We start from the raw sequence: 22,504 nt of genomic DNA on the forward strand, positions 1-22,504 counted from the left end.
GAGAGTAAGAGAAGGACGATGTGAAACGAGATTGTACGAGACGAGAGACCGACCGGTCTGTCGGTCGGTTGATTCACAAGCGAGATGGTGAGAGGAAAAGAGCAAAGAAATGAGGTGCGCAAGAGAAAGAAAGAGCAAGAAAGAAAGAAAATAAGAGAGAGAGAAGGAGAGTGGCGGACAGGCAGACAGTCTCGTTAAAGTAGGAGGTGCGTGGCACGCATGGCGACGCAAATACAAGGCGTGGTTCGAAAGAGTCTCGACCCTCTCTTCGGTCCTGACACATCCGCACTCCCTGGTACACCTCGTGCCGGTGCGTGATGCCCACATGTGTTACGTCATGCGAGCATAACGCGTGTCGCCGAAGGTGCGGAGAAAAGAGGCGGACAGGAAAGAAAAGAAAGAGGACGAAGCGTGGAAGGTGCGGGGAAAGGGAAGATCGAGATGGTGATTTAAATGAATGCACTTCCGAATCAACTCCGCCGCGTTCCGGTGAAAATACGTAGGGTTGAGTACCACGAGAATGTAATAGGGAGTTTTTGCAATACCGTTTATTCAGATACGGTAAACGCTAAAATCATCCACATGCGCACTTCGATTTTCCACTAAATAACGAGACTTTAGCGTTTACCGTATCTGGATATACGGTACTGCAAAAACTCCCCAATGTTAAGAAGAGCGGACGGGTAAGTAGAGACGGTGATCTAACTGAATACAATAGCAGTTTTTGCAATATCGTTTATCCAGATACGGTGAACGCTAAGGTCAGATTATCCTCTTCTTAACAACTAATTAAGAAAAGGATAACGTGACTTTAGCGTTCATCGCGTATCTGGATTTACGTTATTAGAAAAATTCCATATTTTGCAGCACGTTGATGAAATCCTCGTAAACCACGGTATGTCGATAAAATTTTAATACGTTAAAGAAAATTTCGCGAGGTTTAACAAAAAAGATCGATAATCCAGGAGGGAAGAGAGGAGGAAATGGATAAATTTGGATAGATGCACTTCAGATATGAAAAACTTGTGGACAGTTTCCGTAAATTGCGTTTCTTTATCCACGATTGTACCTACAATTTATCTATAACTTATAGACTGAAAGTCTAAATTGAAATAGTTTTGAATTCAATTGGTATGTTCGCAACATCAATACGTAAAACAATAGATCTGGTTTTTTAGCTGAACTTTTTGCACGGTTCATCTTTCCTCTTTTTTTTTTCCTCGAGCCAATGTGAAGAGAAAAGCAAATAGACGAACCGTGCAAAAAGTCCATCTAAAAAGAACAAACCTTACGAATTGTTAATTGCAGCCGTCAACATTTTTTCATACATCTACGACAGCATAAAACTGAACTCAACAAAATATCGGTTCTTGTTTTCTTGGATCTCGTGGTTCGATGATAGTTCTTGATTTTTACAAGCGTGATAGGTATTTAAAATGCACAAAATTAAAAGAAGGAAAAGCCTTCAATATTCAATGAGAGGTCGATATTCAATGATACGATATTCAGTGATAAATTTTATCAATCAATATACTTTTGAGAACCGTTTCAGTTCGTGCTTCATCATAATGTACTCTTAAGTTCTCAACCGAGTCTACGATCGAGCCGACTGTAGCATCGCAGTTTCTCTCGTTGCGATTCACGCGCGATTTCCTTAATCGTTTCAGGGATAGCCGTTTCTAATGCGGGAGCCAGTGGCATACCGGTTGGCATTGCTGTGGCGAGGCAGCGATTGCAGCATCAAGAAACTTCGACGTCTATGCGCAATGTGTCCTTAAGTCATCACACGTCTCATCACGCAACGAGTTATCATCATTTCCAGCCGGACAGTCTAGGTAAGTTTTTCTCACGAAGATATCGTGGTTATGAAACTCTATTTCTAGACGCAATGAATGAAATCGCGAGCGTTAACATTGGAACATTCTTACTCGCAAACGTAAAATCGACATTCGATAACGCGAATACATCGGACCCGGCGTATAAGGATTGTGCTTCTCGCCAGTATGAAAGAGCGATGCAAAAAGTGCAAATGGAAGAAATAGTATTGCGCGATTTCTTTACAAAAATGTGAATTCTTTCAATACCATTAATTGAAAAACGTTACAATGTAAAATTGTTTGCAAGGTCTACGTTCCAGTAACCGCGCGATTGTTGCTTTTTATATCGAGTACAACATCGATATATATCTAAAGGAATATTATTGATCAAATATTAGCGTTAGACTTCGGCAAACCTGTACGCTTTTACAATAGTTTGTTTCAGTTAAAGGATATCTCTTTCAAATGAATATGCCCAGCTTCCAGTTGCATGCAATATATATGGTATCCAATTACGCGCAGCATGTTTTCATAGTGTGATCGTTCAAGTTGCAACTCTAAACCGGAATACTAAAGAGTGCTCGCTTTAGGTTTTGATGGAGTTATTTTTGAAAATTTATTCGTCGCGTACGAAAAAAAATCTTTAATATCAATCGTATGATACTTTTTACCGATCCAACTTTTTTACACTTATCGCTTTATCAATGTTGAGGAATGAACGATTTGCCGGCTGCATTATTATCTCGTATCTTGAGCGTAATTTATTGCGAAAAAATATCGTCGCTATTACCGCAGGCCTGAGGCTATTATTTTTATGACGATGCTTCTTCGAAAATGACGCCATTGATAGAAGAGAATGCATAGTTTTACGTAGATTCTAAGTACAAACTTTTAATTGGTTATCTCTGAAACTTTCATGGAAATTTGTTATCAATATGATGAAATCATCACTATATATAAACTGAATCTTTTTATTTTTCGATACTCTATTCCAGAATTTTTCCGTTTATCTATTACTTAAAAATTTGTAGAAATCTCATAGTTTCAACATTTTAATCCGTTTCATAATACAAATCTAAAAACGAATATTGCGTAATATGACGGATCGTATCTGACTGATGTTCATATCGAATTTCGAATATTGCAAACTAATACTACTTCGAAAATAACGCCATTAATAAAAGGGAATGCATATAGTTTTACGTAGACTCCAAGTACAGATTTTTAATTATAGTTATCTTTGAAACTTTCATGGAAATTTCCTATTAATATTAATAACATCATCAGTATATGAACTGAATTTTGTCGATATCCTATTCGAGAATTCTTACGCTTCTTTACCTTAAAATTTTCAGAAATGTCACGGATTCGATATTTGAATCCGTTTTATAACGCAAATCTAAAAAGGACTGGAATATTGCACATCGAAACTAACGCTCATCTAATTTCTCGAATTGCTGGCTTTTATTGTCATTTGGTGGAAAGAGAACCATCCGTATAGCTTAGAGGTTCCGTTCTCTGCTACCAACGGGTACTCCCCTCGATCTCTGTTGATATTCACAGTGGATGAATCTCGATGAACAAGCCTGGGTCCGTTGTAGGTTCCAGCACGGCCATGGCGGTAGGCGGCACTACCCTGGTGCACTGCGGAGGGCCTGGAGGGGAGGATCGTGCGGCCCACCTCGCTGCCATTCCCTCCGGGGCTCTCGCGCCCTCTCTGAGCCTGAATTCCAGTCTGAATTCCAGCCTGAATTCCACCCTGGGCAGCATCAGCGGCGGACCGGCGGCCCCGGCCGATACGGCCGCTGCTGCTTGGCCGCCCACACTGTGGCAGTATCCAGCTACGGCGGCCGCAGGTGGGTAATCCGCAGCCGATCATCATTACAAAAATAATATGCGAAACCACCCTGACCTCGTACAATTCGGTTCGAATAGTAAACGAAATCTTACGAATCGAGATTGGATGAAAACGAAGTTGTAGGAAATTTCATGTCTCGAGATAGATCATTTATGTTAACATCAAAATCATCGAAAATCAAGGTAATTGGAGAGTAACGAATTAAAGATTTTATGTGAGAAATATGAAACTGCAAGAAAATGTGAGTCCCTCGGTATCGATTGCAATGAAACGGTCTACAAAATTCGGTTAACGCTAATTAAATCATATTTGTTCTCTACTAACAATTCGTGTGTACTTGATTATTTACAAAAGTAAAATTTGATGAAAGAGTAGCGCGTATCACTGAGAAGCGTATGAGAATATTTACCTATATGAACGTAAATTTGCATAACGTTCATTTTTGACGATATAAACGGATCGTATCAACGAACAAAGGATCAAATTAATTAACATTTCGCAATGTGCGTATATCATATCACATCTATCGGCGTGAAGGATTAACTGGGCCACTAACGAACGACCCTACACAATTTTGGATCGAATTCACCCCTCGCGTTGACCTCCCCGGCCTCGTTGACCGAGTGACATTTATCCAAATAACGCTGAACTACATCGCCCGGTCTGCAGCTCGCGCGCGTATTTTCGCGCCGTGTAAATCATTCACGCATACCCGTTTAATTTAATTCGTCGCTCGATAGGCGTTCAGACATAGACAAAAATTCACGCGTTAAAGCATACAAGTTGCAAAATCAACCGTTTTTACGCTCTTCCGATAGATGTTCAAATAATAACAACAGTAATAATCTCTTCGTTCTCTTGGGACAAATATTTAAATTACGATATGAAAAATTACTGAACAAAAAGAGAATATCCATAAAATCAATAATTCGGGTATTTTTTAAACTTTTATGCAGTCAAAAGCGTGCCCAATCAAATCATTGTATAACAGAGTTGCCAAAATTCTTCATTTTAAAATCCCATTTTTTCCCTGATTTTCAGACAAAATTTAATTATTTTCCCTGACTTTTAATAATATTTTCAAACTTTTTTGTATTTTCTCTTAATTTGGAAACCATTAAATATTCTGTTGAAAGAATAATTTAACATAGCGCAATGTAAATGTTGTTGACACTCATGCTTGCATTTAATTATTAAGTTTGTAGTATTCCAAAACCACACGTAGGTGTAATGTACGTATATTAAAGTTAAGAATTTTAATTTTTCAGAAATTTTGAAAAATTCCTTTACTTTTCCCCGACTGTTTCCAATTTCCCTGACATTTTCCCGATTTCCAGTTTTGCAGCAGCCTTGTAAAAGTATAACATAAATATGTATGAAACAATCGAAATTAATCCACGGTTCCACAAAGAATGAGAAATTGATATTGCTTTTACAGCGATGCCAACGGAGCCGGTCGGCTTTCCGCAGATGGGCTCTGGACTGCAAGGTGGATTACAGTTAGTTCGCGATCCAACGACCGGACACATTCTCCTTATTCACGCTGCGGGTAATGCGGGAATGCAATTCTAAACATATCCCTCTTAATGCGCGCGCGGCAAAAATCAATTTTACGTGTTTCTTTCAACAGAACAAATGCAGCAGGCTCTAGTGTGGCCGAATTACTCGAACCACAACAATAATGTTGCACCGCCGCCACTCCTGCTGCCACCGCCTCCACCCTCGATACAACTTCTGGGTGATATCGGCGGGGCGCGATTAGTGCTGACCGAGAACAAAAGAAAACAACAAAGCGCGCTGCCGATAGTAAAGATTGAGACGGAATGCAGCAACAGTCCAACAACCATAATCAGTACGTAAGACCATTATTTTAACAGGGAGAAAGAGAGTTCGAGACAAAGGAAATAACTTTTTTTTTAAAGAAACGAATTTAAGGAACCATGATTATTACGTTTTAACACTTCTGAAATTTCTTTACAATCAAAAAAATATTTCCTATATAATATCAGCTTTCCGATCAAATTAAAAATAATTATTCAAGGAGAATAAAATGCAAGATATTAGTGTAATAGTCCATTTATCCTTCTTACACAACGATAATACAACGATAAACGTTTCGACCTTAAATTAGGTCATCTTCAGTATCGAAAATTATAAAATGTCCATCTTTAGTCTTACGTTATTAAAAAAATATTACCGATGATATTCCACGCTACTTAACTAAAACGCTGCGCATAATTAAAAACGAAGCACTGCAAGTTCAAATTAATTGTCCTACTTCTTAACTTCCGGAAGAAACAATCAGACTAAGTGGTGGTTGAATACTTATGCAGCGTTCACTTATTTCATAACCGCGTTAAGACGTTTCCCAATCTTCCGCAGCGTCCACCGAGTCGTCGAAGACCGCCTTGCAAACCATGACGTCTGTGACGGGAGCTCTGGTACCAGACGCAGCCCTGGTTACCACATTGCATTATTACCCTCAAGCGCCGGCGCTGGTGCAAATCAGCCAAGCCGAGCCTACTACTACGCACTGCAGGTCACAGGTAATATAAGTAACATCACCTTTCACCAGGTTTAAACACCATGCACGCCTATGTCGAAGGTATGCAACGCGCAACGCGAATTATTGCACGACCGACCGGCCGGCCGGCCGGCCGGCGCAATATCTATGCAGATAGCGATGCAAATCGGGTTTGCCCATGATTAATACAATGTGCCACAACGTTTCCACATTATGCGAATGGCTGGACCGCGCCCGGAGTTTGACGTAATTACTGCTGCACTTCACTGCGCCCGCCTTCCCTCTCCCGTTCTCACCCGAAGGTCTTTCTCTTTTAATTTTCCTCGCGCAAAACACAAATCTTACGATATCTGCGTGGAACAATAACTAAATCTTGACTTTTTTAAAAAAAATTAGAGAGCGCTGTCATATAAGAATGCATACAAAAAAAGAATCCGTTAACATCTGTTTTATGATACTTTTATGCACGAGCAATTAGAGAAAACGTTATAGTAACGATAAAAAAGAAAGACATTTCTTTGAGATTCCGAAATTTTTTAATAATAAGAACAAAATTTTTACAAAGGCCACATCGCCGGTCTCATATCTGACACCACCTCCGGAAATATCGGCGACGGTTCATGCGATCGAACCACCGTCATTCGGGGTTCAGGATGCCTCAAATCAAACCGATGCCCCCGAAGACACCGAGGACAAGCAAGAGACTCTCGTGAAACAGGAGCAGAATCTGAGTCCCTGCCAGGTCGCGTCCCAATCCACGGGGACGAATCTAACCGCTGCGAATTTCGAGATCGTGCCATCGCCGACGGAGAGGATCTGCAACGTCGTCAGAATCACGACAACTACGACTACTGTAAATCCAACCGTATGCGGCATCGTAACCAAAGTAGACAAGGCGGAGAATACAATCATTAATATGGCCGATTGCGCTAAATACTCGGCGAAAGATGGGAGAGGTCTTGTGAAGGCGATTGAACAAGATGCTCGTGTCGACGAGGAAGTTTGCAAGGACGACAAGATCACGCCTATCTGTACCAGGGGCAGCAGACTCGGCGCTAGGATCATTGAGATCACTGAAGAGAACTGTGATAGTTTCCATGAGAACTTGGAATTCTTCGCGAGGAGAAGAGACGTCAACATAGATCAACGAGATGATTATTCTAAAGACGAGGAAAATATTATGCAAGATCCTAATGTCCATGAAAAGGAGGTAAGCTTTCAATTGTTTAAAATTTTCTGTACTAGAAAACAAATATAATGTTTAATTGAGGCATTTTTAACAGCAACTAAATATTTTGTTCATGTAACAAAACATTTAATTGTCTCAATACACTTTTCAGGCTTTTAAATAACAAAAATATTTGTTTATATCAATAAACGATGTATACTTGATGTAAACAAATATTTTTGATCGGTACACTTTAATTAAAAATGTTTAGTTAATTCCTTTTAAATTTTATAAAAACAAAACAATGTAATCTTGTGTTACACTAGGAAAAACATTTTGTTTTATGAACCAAAATTTTGCTGTAACAATAAAGTAATTAGTTAAAATGTACCGAATGAAAATGTTTAATTATACCAATTGAATTGTTTAACTGCTATAAACAAATATTTTTGTTGTTTAAAAAACTGAAAGGAACAAAAAAAACAACTAAATTTTTTGTTAACAAAATAAACAAAATATTTGATTGTTAAAAATGCTAATTTTATTGAAAGCACTAAATTTTTTTCCTAATATACAATATATAATTTTATACATACAATTATAATTTTCTTGTAAATCGTTTTGTTCTGGATATATTTTCTGATATAATATCTAGAATCGTCCTATTTTCTAGGTCGAATCGAAAATCATTGCTTCGGAGAATATTGACATTCACCGTCAAATGTGCTCTAAAACATCGGATGCACCAGTCATCAACGAGACAAAGTCAGACGTAGCTGATTCGACGGAATCACCAAGAGTCAACTGCGAGAGTTGCGACAAGAACCGAAATACCTCAAATGCCGAAACCCGGCCCCAAATCACAGTTAAGTCTTTCGATATGCCTAATATCGATTGCGACGATCAGGAAGTGCAACAAGTAGCTATCAAGCAGGAAACCGACGACAGTTGCTACGAAGTGTGCTATGAATCATCTCAGTGCGAGCCAACGTCCACTAGTGACAGATCTAGATTCAACTGTGAGAAATCACCGCAAGAAGTAACGAAAAGACACTCAGTGGAGAAATCCCATCATCCAGGTATTGAGAACGTAGTGGAAAAGCTGAAGAAAAATGCGGCGGCTTTGCAAGAAGCTGCGATACCTAACGTTCAAAGAATCGACGAATCCATGGAAAGATCAAACGTGGAGATCAAGCAGCAGAGATACTCTGAGACGATACCGAAGAAGTTGCACCTTCTAAGATCATGCCAGAACTCTCTGGAGAGTGGCGCGACCGATACCGAAATCTCTTCCTCGCAAACTGCAATATCGGAGCAACATATTAACCATCAATCGGGACAACATTCGCCTCGAAACGACAGGCATTTGATCGGTGAATGTCTGCTTAACGAGAACAATAATGACAGCAGGAGCAACAACAATAATATCAAGGCGTTCGAGGATAAAAAATTGCTAGCTAAAAATGAGAAGAATGTCTCCCATGATATCACCGCTTACGTTAAGCCTAAAACTGTCTGGCGCTGTGAGGTGCAACCATTCTCGAGACCCAATGTGACCCGTAAGTCCGATCATGTCGAAAACGTGTCTCCGGAGACAAAGTCCAGAATACAGGGGCAAAAGCCTGCCATTGACGTGAGCGGTCTCGAATTACTGTCAAATAGCATCGAACAGTTGGAACAACGAATCGGTCAGCCGGAACATTTGCAATTAGACACGGATGTCGAAAAGTCGCCTGTTAGAAGCAAACTAGTAAGTCAGCAGAGTGAGAATAATAACAACAACGTCGGCAGTCCCCTGGGATTACTCTGTGCACTGGCCGAACAGATTATGGAGGTAGGCGACAAGGTTCCCCGGAAATTAAACCTCGAAAGTTCGGAGGAAATCTCAAATGCCGGTAGATTACTGTTGAATCTGGGCAGAAGCGGTTCTCTCGAAAAAGATGAAAACAAAAGAAAGTATATTGAGACTGATGATTACCGTTCCAAACGATTCAAACTCAATGATAGCGAAGAGGAGATTAAGAATGCATCGCTAAATTATCACGAGGAAGATATCAAAGAACAGACAACGGAAATTAACGAAAGAAAACAAGATATTTTGAAAATAAAAGAGAGTATCGATAACATTGATAATTTCTCCGAGGAAGAGGTCAATAAAATCAACGACGAAAGAACTATTGGCTCGGAAGAACAATCTTTCAACAGAGACGATGAAGATTGTTACTCCGATACAAAGGTTGTTAAAAATCTCCAAGTTCTTCCGGATAAAACATCTAATAATTTACGAAGTACTGATGCGCTTTACGATAAGCTCGCGAAAGAAGACAATCTGTCGGACTCGGAGGGCGAAACGTTCGAGTCAAAAGTCATGTCTGAACAGTTAACGAGCTGCGAAATTAGAAATAACAAGCGTAAAACATCCGTCGAAGAGAGAGACAATCACGACTATAAAAACGCGCGAACAAAGTTAGAAGCGAAGAAGTTCATAGCCAAGAAAGGACAACGCGATAACGAGGACGATTGGCCAAGCATGAACGCCACAGAACTAGACATGAGAGTTAGGATGGCGGATATTCAGAGACAATACAGAGAGAAACAAAAGGAGCTTTCTAAGTTGATTCCTAAAAAGGATGACAAGAAAACTCCTGGTAGACCGCGGAAGAAGAGTCATTCTTCCATTAGGTAAGTGTGAATCAAAATGATAAATTTTACTACAGAAAAAAGTTGTTCGTTTTAGCACAAAAAACAACTTTTTCCTTTAGCAAAATTGCATCCGATGAGTAGTTTTTGCAGGAGAGCAGGTTGAAGTCAACAAATAAGCGCAAAAATTATTTATCGGATGCAATTTTGTTAAAGGAAAAAATTATTTGTTTTAGCTTAAAGTATCACGTCTTGTACTTCGCGGGCGTGAATTTGAAAACATCCTGTATACTGTTGAAATAAAAAACGTAAGTTGTCAATTTGATATTTTAATCTAAGTTGCGAATGAAGTCGTATCTGAGAAAGAATAATTCAAAACTTGAATCCATCTGTAATAACGAATCACAGAATTGAAACGAATCACGATTTTAAATGGAATAGCGTGAAAATATTAGATATAGAACCTTTTTATAAAAAAAGATTAATTTCTGAGATGATTCACATTAAGAAGCAAACACACGGTATAAACAGACAAACGGATACAGAGTCATTACCTGACACATATACTAACATGATACATTCCCTTTCCATTTCTTAATTTTGTCACGGTTTCTTGTCCTCTCCTGACATTCTGTCGTTACATTACATTATTTGACTCGATCAAGAGTGTGTCGCGTACATCAGTGCAAAATATTTTAAAGTTACAACATGTAGTTACAACGCAAAATTATAACACATTTCTGGATTTTTTACATCTCACTGATGCATCATTGGATTTTTTTATATTTCACTGACACATTATTGTGTAATTATATTTCACCGACAAGGTAAATGACTTTGTGTTACACATTATAGACAATATTCTTTATATATAACCTTAGGTCTCAAGTTTTGAATTATTCTTTCTCAGATACGATTTCATTCGCAACTTAGATCAAAATATTAAATGGACAACTTACGTTTTTTATTTCAACGACAAGATTATGCTTGCGATTTTATGAAATGTTATTATTTAATCATATTCATTTTTATTTAAGATGTTGTAACTGTAATTAAAGATTAAGGATATTTTTTATATAGTAAAGACAAGAATTTGCTGGCAATTTAACGAATTGTTATAGTTATGGTATTTTCATTTATTTAACACATTGTATAGTTGTACTTTTATTTATGATTTACCTTTGCAACATTGAAAATGACCCGAATCGGAGTCGAATCACGTATGTTAACTTTATGATTCTAATTTAATTAAATTTGTTTGTTTAAATATTGGTTCTATGCCCTTTTTATATAGTAAATTTTTCATACTAATTTTCTGTTTTAATTTGAATAATTTGGTTATTAATGACTTTTTTAGTTCCGACCACGGGACGTTATCATCACCACCTGCGCTAGATTTTATGACTTCTCCGTCGCGAAAATCACCCTCGAGATCATCAAGGTCACCGGAACCTGATGCATCCTCGCCATTAACTTCAGCTGTTTTAACTATGCCAAAATGTAACGTGAATCTCGTGAAATTAAGCGAGCCCAGAAGCCATATAAAACTTTTGGATAATATACCCAGTATTCCGATATCAGTACCGCCCGTGACATCACCAATCCCAGTATTACCTAGCAAAGCAACACCAGAGGATGACGAAAAAAGTACGGAAACGGTATGTATATTAATATTTCTCTAGATAATTTTATTTATTAACATATTAATCTTCTTATTTATTCATTTGATTATTACTAACGCAGTGTAAAAAGCAAGCCTACGAGTTTTAGAAATGTGATTCTTATTTTTTATCTTTAGGTGGGCTACGATACGTCATCACCAGCACCGACTGTCGCAAGTTCGACTTCCGCTTCCAAGAAGAGAAAAGTAGGACGACCGCGAAAGCTCACGTGTACCTCGGGTAGTGTCAGACATTTAACGGAGACAATCGTTGCTAAAAAACCTAAAAGTAAGAGTTCTCTAGTAGGTTACGTACTGTCCTCAAAAAATAGACACCTACAAACAAAGGTAATTTACTAAGGTTTATCATTTAAAATTTTTTAAACATCTACCATATATATTACTGATTTTAATAAGTGCAATTCGATTTTTATTTTCAGCAATGTATAAATAATAAAACCGGCTATACTCCGTTGCCATTTAAATCAGGAATCTCTTCCCTGAAGCCACAAGCTAAGATGCAAAAAGTTACAAAAGTAAAGACAAAGCCAGCAAAACAAACTCCGTTGCACAACAAAAATGTGATTAGCTCGATTATCGCCGAAAAAGCAAAGCTAAGTCAAGAAGTGAAACTTGAGAAGCATAGCAGCAAAATAAAACCGAAGCTCAAAGCGGAGGTGAAAGTAAAAAATTGGGAGGACGACGAGAACGATACGATACAACCCGAAAATGTTCTGCCTAAAGAACCTTTAGTTCAAAATCCTGTCAAGGTAATAAATTCATACCTACATTTATTTATAAATTTTCGTACAATTTCGCAAATAAATAATTTAAAAAGAATTAGGAAAAATCTTGTAAAGTTGCAAGTTCCTAGCTTAAAAATATATAAAACTTTTTTTTTAAATTATAATAAAATTTAATTAAAAAATTAAAACAATAATCTTATCTTAGTTCTCTATATTTGTCTTAAAAATTAAAAATTTCTCTCTTGAGATGTGCATATTAAATAAAATTGTATCTTCAACTAATGAAAGCTATGCGTACAATTTTAGTGCTTTAATGTGTACACTTGTCATTTCATAAATAAAATCAATAAAATTAGCAAAAAATAAGAAAAAAAAGATACAACAATTCTCATAAAATTTCATCTATGTACCAGGAGACAGAATGCACGCCGACAGAATCTGCAGAACAGTCGGAGGAGCCGGAAAAATTACGACACGAAAAGTCGAAGAAGAAAAAGCGGAAATCCAGTTCGTCGCAATCGCCGAATCGTGATAAGAAAGAGTCTAAGCGGCGCAAATCCCTGGAGTGCAAACAGTGCGCTAAGGCAGCTGCGAGGACTTCTGAAAGCATTGTCAACCGATGCAAGTTAACATCTGCTCATCTGGCCATCGATCAGCTGCGAGTTCTCATGGCGATAGGCGGTCTCTTCTATGCAGGCAGACTGAGCGCTGTACAAGCACCTGATGTTTATGCTATTACATTAGATGGTGAACGTGGAAATAGACCGCATATTCACTCCAGAGAAGAGATCTTAAAAGACGCGGTAATAAGGCTCGACTTAACTTTGGAACTGATTCTGCCAACATCAACTTATTTTAAATCATTGCCTTATAATGAATTAAACCCTAAACATAATGCGAGATAACAGCGATAGCGATTGAAATTACGATAGCGATAGCAATAGCGATAAAAACAAAGGAATCCATATTCGGAAATACGTCAATGCATAGGAACATAAAATAAGGCAATAGCGATAAATTTCCGACGAGTTGGAATTTTGTGTCTATCGCCTTATAGCCTACCAATCAGACTTTTCATTCTGTTTATACGTGCTATAACCTTGAAGCAGATGGAAGAATATACTACAAGCTATATACGAGGCCAGATTGGTTGGCATTTTTATTTCTTTCGCGGCATTGTGCAACGGGAAGCGACAATTACATATCGCTTATTTCTATGCTATTACTATCGCTGTTCTTGTCGCTATTGTCTCACATTAGGTCTGCTTTTTATTGCTGCACTTTCTGAATTGATACACACAGTGCAATAAAAAACAGACCTATCGTGTCTAGGGCTTTACACTATCAGATTATAGTTTAAACGAAATAAAAACTAGACGCTAATTGGAATTTAAATTTAACAAACACGAGTCTGATTCTCGTCATGTTCATCTATGTCCTGGCCAATTATGCAATTGTTATAATAGAAAGAAAAAAAAACAATCAATTTTAGCATACAAAACTCATAAAATAATCATAAGGCAACGAGTTATATATATGTACATATAGAAACGAGGCTATTTAAGTAATACACTTAAAAATATTGATATTACTAAAAGTTTGATTAATATTATAATTCAACTTAACTAATTATATTTATCTTTACTCATTAACACTTTGACGTAATGGGGTTAGGAATATTAATTCTGGAATATTAATATTTTTAAATATTATTTATCAAAATTTGATTTACATTTTGACACACATGGAAGTTAAAAATATTAAAATATTATTTAATTCAAAGAATTGAGTTACTATTGTTCTTTTGATATCTAATATGGTGTAAGAGAAAGAAAATATGAAATATACGTATATTTGAGAGTAAAAATATTTTATCACACACAGATTGTGGAAGTGTGTCCGAGTTCAACGAAAGAGCTACCACCCGGTACGAGATTATGCGCGTATTGGAGTCAACAGTATAGGTGTTTGTACCCGGGAACTTCTGTGAAACCTATGGTACCTGATCCACAACACGACGAGAAATTTGTCACCGTGGAATTCGACGATGGAGACAGTGGTTTAATTGTCTTGGACGACATCAGACTTTTACAACCTAATTATCCTGTCGTAGGTACGTGTCTCACATATATACATCTTTAAGTCGCTTAAATAAAAATGTACATAGTCTCCTATCCTATAAAACAGCATTTATCTCTCATTTTTATTTTCATCTACAGTGTACGATCCGAATCCTCTACTCTCATTAGGCAAACGACGACGGCAAACGTCGACTTCGGAAGACAAGCGTTCCACGAGCAATCAAATCATTACATCAAACAGTCACAGCGTTCCGTCGACATCTCGGAATGTAGCATCTAGCAACAACAGCTTCGCCACATGTCCATACGTTTCTAACATAGAATTGACAAATGCCAACGAATGCGCCGAGGCTGAGACTGAAACGAATGTTGAAACGAGCAGTACAAGCGGTACAGAATACCGCAAAAAGAAGCACATGAAGAAAATAAAAAAGAATAGAAAGCTACTAGAGGCTCAAGAAGGCAAGAAAAAGCACAGAAAACATAGGTCCTGTAAAGAGCATCGAAAGCATAAACACAGAAAACATCGAAAGCATAAACACAGGCATCATAGTAGCATTGGCGACGCGAACAGCGTAAGGTACGTATACATATGTATATTATTATAATCTGTCATATAAATGATTTATATGAAGTATATCAAACTGTCGAAGATAAGAAAAGTTTTATTTACTACAATATGTGTTGCGCATACAAAGATTATAAACTGAGATTCAAATTTATATAATTATATAATTATTATTAATTTATAAGATTTATCTTGATTACAAAATCATATTTAAAATAAGTGTTCTAATTTATGGATTAATCATACTTTTGCTTTGAGCTTCTTTCATATCTTTACCAGAAATATTAAAATATTTTTTAGCAATCAAGAGAACAGCTGGGAGGAGAGGAATGAGGAAGAAGCAATTACAGATTTGCCGAATTCAAGTTTCTCCACTATCGAGGAGACGAGGTTGTCTGAGGAAGATGATGAGACTGAAGAACCATTAGTAACTACTCAAAAAGATAACGAGGCTCCAAAAGAGCTTGAAGAACCGTCAGAACCAGTCCAAAAAGATGATGATGTTCAAATGGAATCAGAACCGTCGGCACCCATTCAACAGACTCCATTAAAGCCTGAAGAAGAAGAAGAAGAACTTGTCCAACAGACTCAAGTAGACTCGGAAGAAACGGAACCCAATCAAGTTTGCGATGAGCCTCAGACGAAATCCGAAGAATTGTCAGAAGATGTCCAGGCAGACGACGAAGAACCACCAGAACCTGAGGAACCACCAGAACCTGAGGAACCACCACAACCTGAGGAACCACCAGAACCTGAGAAATCACCAGAACCTGAGGAACCACCAGAACCCGTCGAAAAGAAGCTAAAGATTCAGCAGAAGGCATCGGCGAATCGTTCCTCAAATCGTGTCTCGAACAATCGCACTACTGCAAGCCAAGCTTCGACGACTTCCACTTCGGTAATTCGTGGTTCCACGAATCGGACAACAAATCGCGCTTCGACGAATCGCACAACAACGAATCGCGCTTTGACAAGACACGCTTCGACGGTACAGACTTCGACGAACAACAGCTCCGCGAGTCGAGGCTCAAAGAATCGCGCTTCTAATCCAACAACTGTGACCAACCCGTCGAATCCCGTCGAGACTCCCAGTCCAATAGCCCGGATGTTGCCTAACAAACGCCATTGGAAATGGGCGAGCGGCAGTCGAGTATCTGGCGGAAATCAATACTTCACAGCTATACAACGCGGCAGAGAAAAGATAAATATAGGCGACAGCGTATTGTTTTACTCCTATCGGAAACCTCACGAAAAACCTTACATCGGCAAGATTGTGTCGCTGTGGCTAAACCAGAAATTAGAAATGAGAGTCAGATCTCAATGGTTCTACCGTCCCGAGGAGCTACAACCGCCCTGCAGCCTAAATCCTCCGGTAATTTTTTTTTTTATATGATATCTAAAAAAGATGTGCTTAGCGTACAAGTTTTCAGAATTATTCTTCTAAAGTTTCTCTAATCGTTCTCTACTATCATATCGGATTATAACATTAAAACCAAAAAATCATATTAATTTATTTTTGCACTATAGATGTAACAAATAAATTTTGATGTACAAGAAAATTATAATTTTTGATATCATAACGTAATGTCGATATCATAACTGCAATCAATGAATAAGCCTTAAAAATAGAAGTATACAAAAAATTTAATTCAATTTATGATTATCAAAATATGTTGAAATAATATATTAAAAAATCAAAGAAAAAATTCTTATTCTTATATTACACATCAGTAAATTTGAATATAAAAGCTGATGGTAATTTGTTTATTCACAGGGCGGTTTGTTTGAATCGAAGCATAGCGATTCAAATGATGTGCAAACGATTTCCCACAAAGTAATGGTGCTACCACTTGAAGGTTATAATAAGACACTGCAAGCGTCGCAGAGACATCAAAAGGGTTACGAGGACAACGACCCTTACTATTATTACGCCGGCTTTTATACGCATCCAACGGTAACTTATGCACCCGGCGTCACGGCTGTTTTAAATGAATGAGAACAGCTTAAGCTGACGATTAAGTTAGCCGGAATTACTTAATCGCGGTCAGCTAACAATTCTGCGAAATTTTCGATGCGACAACCGTTTAAAATGAACGGCTCTCTTTATTGCGGAGGAATACAAACTTGAAAGCTTATAGTTAATACGCCAATAGAAACGTAGGCGATACGTTACACGCAAAAAAATGAAATATTTCTTTATTCACGTCTTTATTACGTCTTTTTATCGCGAGAGCGTTGCTCATTAAGTCTACAAGGCACAAGCATTACTTCATTCCGCAAGATACTTAAAAAATAATAGTTTTCTTTTCAGAATAAAAAGCTTATTTATCATCTAATAGTATTAGATTCATTTAATCAGAATCAAAGGATCTTAATTTCTTCATTTATTATAATATAATGTATATTATATAACAGCATTTTATTCACTTTTATTGTATTTCTTATACATGAAAATCTTTTCGTCGTAATGACACGCGATTAAATATTTCATCGATCTGACTAAGATCGTTAAAAAAAAAGCACATTGTCGTTAAATGCGCGCGCGACCTAAGAGTGATGTAGATTGATGAATTTTGTAGCCTGCAATTTTTAACCTTTATAACAGGCAATACTTGTGCCTTGTTCAAAAATTCCTCCCATTAAAACGTGATCCGACTGCCGTTCGGTTTCTGTGAATTTCCGAATTGTAATTACGCTTACATTTTGCTAGCAGGAGAGAGAGAGAGAGAGAGAGAGAAAGTATGAGAGAAAGAAAGAATGAGAGAAAGAACGAGAACAAGAGAAATGGATCGATGCAATAATCACACTAAGTGGCATTATACGCAGAAGTGATCAAGATAAAAAGTTATTTGTTGTACATATTGTAAATATGATTTTAAGAACGTGTGTCTAACATTTACGTTCACACGACTCGTTAATGTAAATCGCGTTACAAAAAATGGTAGATTCAACTTTATACAGCTTAAGTTTTAAGTCGTAAGTTATAATGACCCGAGTAACAATAACGCGCGTTTCGATATTTAAATAACAAAAAAGGAGGAGTAAAACACTATTTTCATGTTCGGAGAGTCAAATTTTTTTAATAATCAATGAAATGACGTAAGATAAATAATGATAATGTAATTTGGCTAAAAAAACGAGATGGAGATAAAGATAATATTCGAGTCATTCCTTAGGGATACAGCTTTTAGAGAATTTCACTCAATTTTGTCGTAGTGGGTCGATGATGAACACAACATGTCGTGTTTTTACTTCGCTAATCGATATATCCTTTAACGCGTTTATAGAATAGGCATTTGCAATGCAGTCAGATGCTTTGACCTGAAATATCGCGGATGTAACGAGCAATAAAGAATTAATCCCATCAAAGCTCGCAAAAAAATCAATTATTTAAATAACAGGCTGTTCGCTAAGTTAGAAAAAGCGCCCGAGGGATAAAACCGCTACAACGACAAAAATAAAAACGTTAACGTCAAATTAACCGAGAAAACCGGATAAATTTTCTTAATGAAGCTTAACGGGATATTAAAATATTAAAATGCAAATTTACGGTATGCATTCGGATAACGTAGAGATAAGCTTCTGTCGAAACAGTAATAAAAGGATAAGTACTGTCCCTTTTACTGATTATGATGATTATGATGAGGATTATGATGATTCGATAACATCGTACTAGAGCTTATGTAAATTTGACTCATAAAACTCGGACCTAAATGGTCGAGAATGTACTTATAAAGAGAGATCGTGACGTGCGACTTATCGATTAATTTTATTTTTTGTAACAAAAATCCGATACTTTGTTTGAATAATAAGTCAGTGAGACATCGTACTTGAATTATAAAGAAAGACCATAATATTGTAATTATATATACACTGTTAGAAATGTAACCACGAGTTTTCTTTACATGTAAATGAAGCTCATGGTTATGAACGAAATTAAAAGTAATGAATGATTTAATTGAAAATTTAGTTACAGTTGTGTGTGTGTTGTAGTTACTTAAATGTAATAAACCTATATATTAAATTTATGAAATTTAATAAAATTTTATGAAAAGTACATTAAATTTCATAAATTTTCATGAAAAATATATTAAATTTTATGTACATGTACATAAATATACTTTTTAGTTACAAATACATTAAATTTAATGTAATGTCATGAAATTAAATTCAAATTAAATTCAATTGTGTAACTTAAAAGTTAATAAAATTTAAGAATATTTCTAACAGTGTATTGTACATCGCTACCTAGAGTCGTGTAACACTATATTTAACATGATCAAATAATTATCAAGCATAAATGTTGCATAATTGAACTCAGAGTCGCATGTCACGTGCTATCTTTGTTAAACAGAAATACCACTCGCTCCTTGTACTATTTCGCTTATGTGTCAATATGGCAATTAGCTTGATATAGTATTCGTTTCTTCCTTTTCCTCTACTACAGAAAGAATCTGATGGACATAGTGATATGAAACAAGGTGCTGTATATCAAGAGATGATTTTTTTTTTATAAAAATGGATATTTAGTCAAAATTCAGCATATATCGTTCTTTGCATCCTTTTTGTTTTTTAATTTTAACAACGAACCGAGTAAATTAACTCTAACTCTGAAAAGGACAAACTTTTTCATGACGCCTACTTTTATATTCACATGCAATGCGCCATATTTGACAATGAATGCGGTAAGCATCGTTTGCACCTTCAGTGACTAGAGATACATAATTACTGTATCATTAATATATTAATGACAATGTTGTGGAATTTTTGAATACGCTGGACATTGTTAAGAAAGGTGGATCATAACATTTGTTGTTTGAGAGTTGAAACATTAATATTTGCGAAGCAAGCTCTCTCCACAGTGAAAAAGATGCGAAATGAAAAATATTCGCTAAGTTAAAGCGAATTAATAATGCGAATTATTGAGGTATATTAAAACAAAGGTGCAATCTTAAATTATAAAATTTAACATTCGGCCTTTATGTGTCTGCAGTTCTATTTACTCGAGTTGCCCTCGGAGCGTTTGCCAGTTATACTTTTGAGATTATTCGTACGAAAATATACAATCGAGTTAGCAGAGTACAATTCTGTAATAATAATAATAGAATCGCGTTGCGAGATCAACGCTTGGATCGTAGTTTCCCATTTTTCTCTACCGCCGAGATTTTGGGTTTCGATGAGGCGGATTTTTGGAATGGCCGAAATTAAAGACTTTTATAGATGCTAACTTTTAGAACATTTTACGTGAGAACAAATTTTAATGTTATAGATGTATGATAACGATTCTTCAGGCAGTCGATTTTCGAGAGTTAATTGACAATTACGCGATCGACTCTGAGAAGAGATGCAGTTTTTCTGAAAAATCCTGATGACTTCATCGAAATTCCAAAAATAATCCGGCGAGATTTTATCGCATTTTCTCGAATGAAACTTGTACAATACAGAGAAAATTTTCAAAAATTGCTATAGTATAATGTACTATACTAATACTGTAATGTTAGCGTAGAAAATCTTTCAAAAATTGAATTCGTAGGAGTGTGAAGTACAAACTGAAGACACAATAAATGCACGCGCGAATCTGCGATACTCGCGAAAGGGTTAAGAGGTACTTATACGCGTAAAATGATAAATCTGTTTTTTTGTGTAAATATACATATAAGATGCCGCGAGACTGCGCGGTCGCTTTTAAAAATATTTTTGACGATCGATTGATCCATTGTATAGAACACACGATTCAATCATGTAGTACGTAAAATATAAATACGTGTGTATAATATATAGTATTTTTTCATGAGAGAAATCGCAACGAGACGACGATAAGTTGGCCAGACTTTTTAAATATAAAAAAAGGAAGATCTTAATCGTGCCGTTGACGATGCATCAGTAAAGCTTCCGTAAGTGGTTACTGAATGTCTAGACAGTGTTGGGCGGACGTAATCAGGCCTTGTCGAAAACTTTTGGAGCATTAGCCCTAAGAACACCGAAATCGGCCAAGCAGTGCTTGTTTTCAGCTTTTCATCTTTCGTCTCAATAAAAAAAACCGTTATAGTAAACTGTACAATTATTTTCTATCTCGTAAAAAAAAATGCATGCTTAAAAATATATGTTCACAGTACGCATATTTAAAAGCGTATAGGTCGCGAATTTGCATACGGTCGATACTACGGCTATAACGTGTCGCCGAGTAACTACCCTTCGCAGGAACTATAGTCGTCAGATAAAAATAAAAAGATCCTGAAACAGAGCAGCTGTGCAAAGCGGCCGCCTTTCTCCAGTTGGTAAGAGCATGTAACCGATAAGGAGCTCGGTGTTCTCGGAGGGCTAAGCACGGATGATGGTGGTGAATTATACGGTACCTTCTCTGCGCAAAGAATGCGCAACGAGTCGCAATCCTTCTACACGCTTGTAGTAATATTATAGTGCTGGTATAATATTTTATTAATTATCATTAACCGCGACAACATAGCACCATGCGAAATATATACATATACATATATATATATATATATATTTCGTATAATGCTATATATATATACACGTTATATATTCTGAATATTATATATTTTTACTGTGTAATTATAATAAATTGCTATACAATTACTAAATCAATCCTGAACGCGTAATTCACCTATACAAATTAACAATTTACGGGTCAACATTCGATCCATTCGAAATTGCCATGAAAATGGAAATTCTGTCCATCAGCTGGTCTGGCTTTTTGACGTGCCGCTTTTGGACCACTGCTGCATCCGCGAACGTTACGAGATTAGCGTTCGTTTTTCGATGTTTTTGTAAATATGTATTTAGATCATATAAGGTGAAATAGAGAAAGAGAGAGAAACAAAAAAAAAATCAGATGAAATATCGATGTCTTCGATGTTCTTTCTATACAACGCAAGATTAATTCGTCGATAAAACTCTCCGCTTCTCTCTATATTTTTCAGGAGATAGGGGCAGATTAATACTTATAAATATCTTTAAATATCAATATTCCGCGTCTCTCTTATCTTGGATTTTGCGTGAAATCGAACAGTGATGGGAATCCAAATAATACAAATTTTTTAATTTCTTCGAGAAGTTTTATCAACAACGAAATATAATCAATACGCGTTATAATAAATACCAAAAATTTGAAACTCTTAATCAAATATTTTATATCTATGATATAAAAATTGCAATTATGTCCTACATGTGATATTATTGATATATTTTACTTTCGCGATAATATTCCCGTTTCACTGAAATTGTCGTAAAATTTTCATTTTATAATTATAATATACAATTCGCTCTTTCGTGCTTTCGTTTAATTAGTTCTTTCAATTTTCTCTATAATTTTCTACCTTGAAAAGTAAATTTTTTAATTTTTTGATGCCTGAACATGTTTCTTCTTTAAATATTTATTTTTATTTAAAGAATACAAGTAAAAGCTCATTTTGTTCATG

The 22,504-nt window shown here is 36.4% G+C and overlaps 1 protein-coding gene across 1 annotated transcript in view; it reads left to right on the forward strand.

Annotated features, from left to right (window-relative positions):
• The window catches only part of wge (BAH domain and coiled-coil containing protein winged eye), a 50,766-nt gene extending 33,350 nt beyond the window's left edge, over nucleotides 1-17,416 (forward strand). The window contains exons 7-21 of the mRNA XM_018502483.1: nucleotides 1,668-1,835; nucleotides 3,419-3,673; nucleotides 5,114-5,224; nucleotides 5,306-5,527; nucleotides 6,058-6,221; nucleotides 6,765-7,409; nucleotides 8,041-10,049; nucleotides 11,365-11,665; nucleotides 11,806-12,015; nucleotides 12,108-12,437; nucleotides 12,827-13,216; nucleotides 14,298-14,526; nucleotides 14,633-15,074; nucleotides 15,363-16,434; nucleotides 16,837-17,416. Of these exons, the coding sequence (XP_018357985.1) occupies nucleotides 1,668-1,835; nucleotides 3,419-3,673; nucleotides 5,114-5,224; nucleotides 5,306-5,527; nucleotides 6,058-6,221; nucleotides 6,765-7,409; nucleotides 8,041-10,049; nucleotides 11,365-11,665; nucleotides 11,806-12,015; nucleotides 12,108-12,437; nucleotides 12,827-13,216; nucleotides 14,298-14,526; nucleotides 14,633-15,074; nucleotides 15,363-16,434; nucleotides 16,837-17,058 (6,770 nt within the window). The 3' untranslated portion in view covers nucleotides 17,059-17,416. The remainder of the gene's footprint in view (nucleotides 1-1,667; nucleotides 1,836-3,418; nucleotides 3,674-5,113; nucleotides 5,225-5,305; nucleotides 5,528-6,057; nucleotides 6,222-6,764; nucleotides 7,410-8,040; nucleotides 10,050-11,364; nucleotides 11,666-11,805; nucleotides 12,016-12,107; nucleotides 12,438-12,826; nucleotides 13,217-14,297; nucleotides 14,527-14,632; nucleotides 15,075-15,362; nucleotides 16,435-16,836) is intronic.
• The last annotated feature ends 5,088 nt before the right edge of the window (nucleotides 17,417-22,504 follow it).

The sequence above is a fragment of the Trachymyrmex cornetzi genome, unplaced genomic scaffold (assembly GCF_001594075.2).
Source record: "Trachymyrmex cornetzi isolate Tcor2-1 unplaced genomic scaffold, Tcor1.1 scaffold147, whole genome shotgun sequence".
Lineage (NCBI taxonomy): Eukaryota > Metazoa > Arthropoda > Insecta > Hymenoptera > Formicidae > Trachymyrmex > Trachymyrmex cornetzi.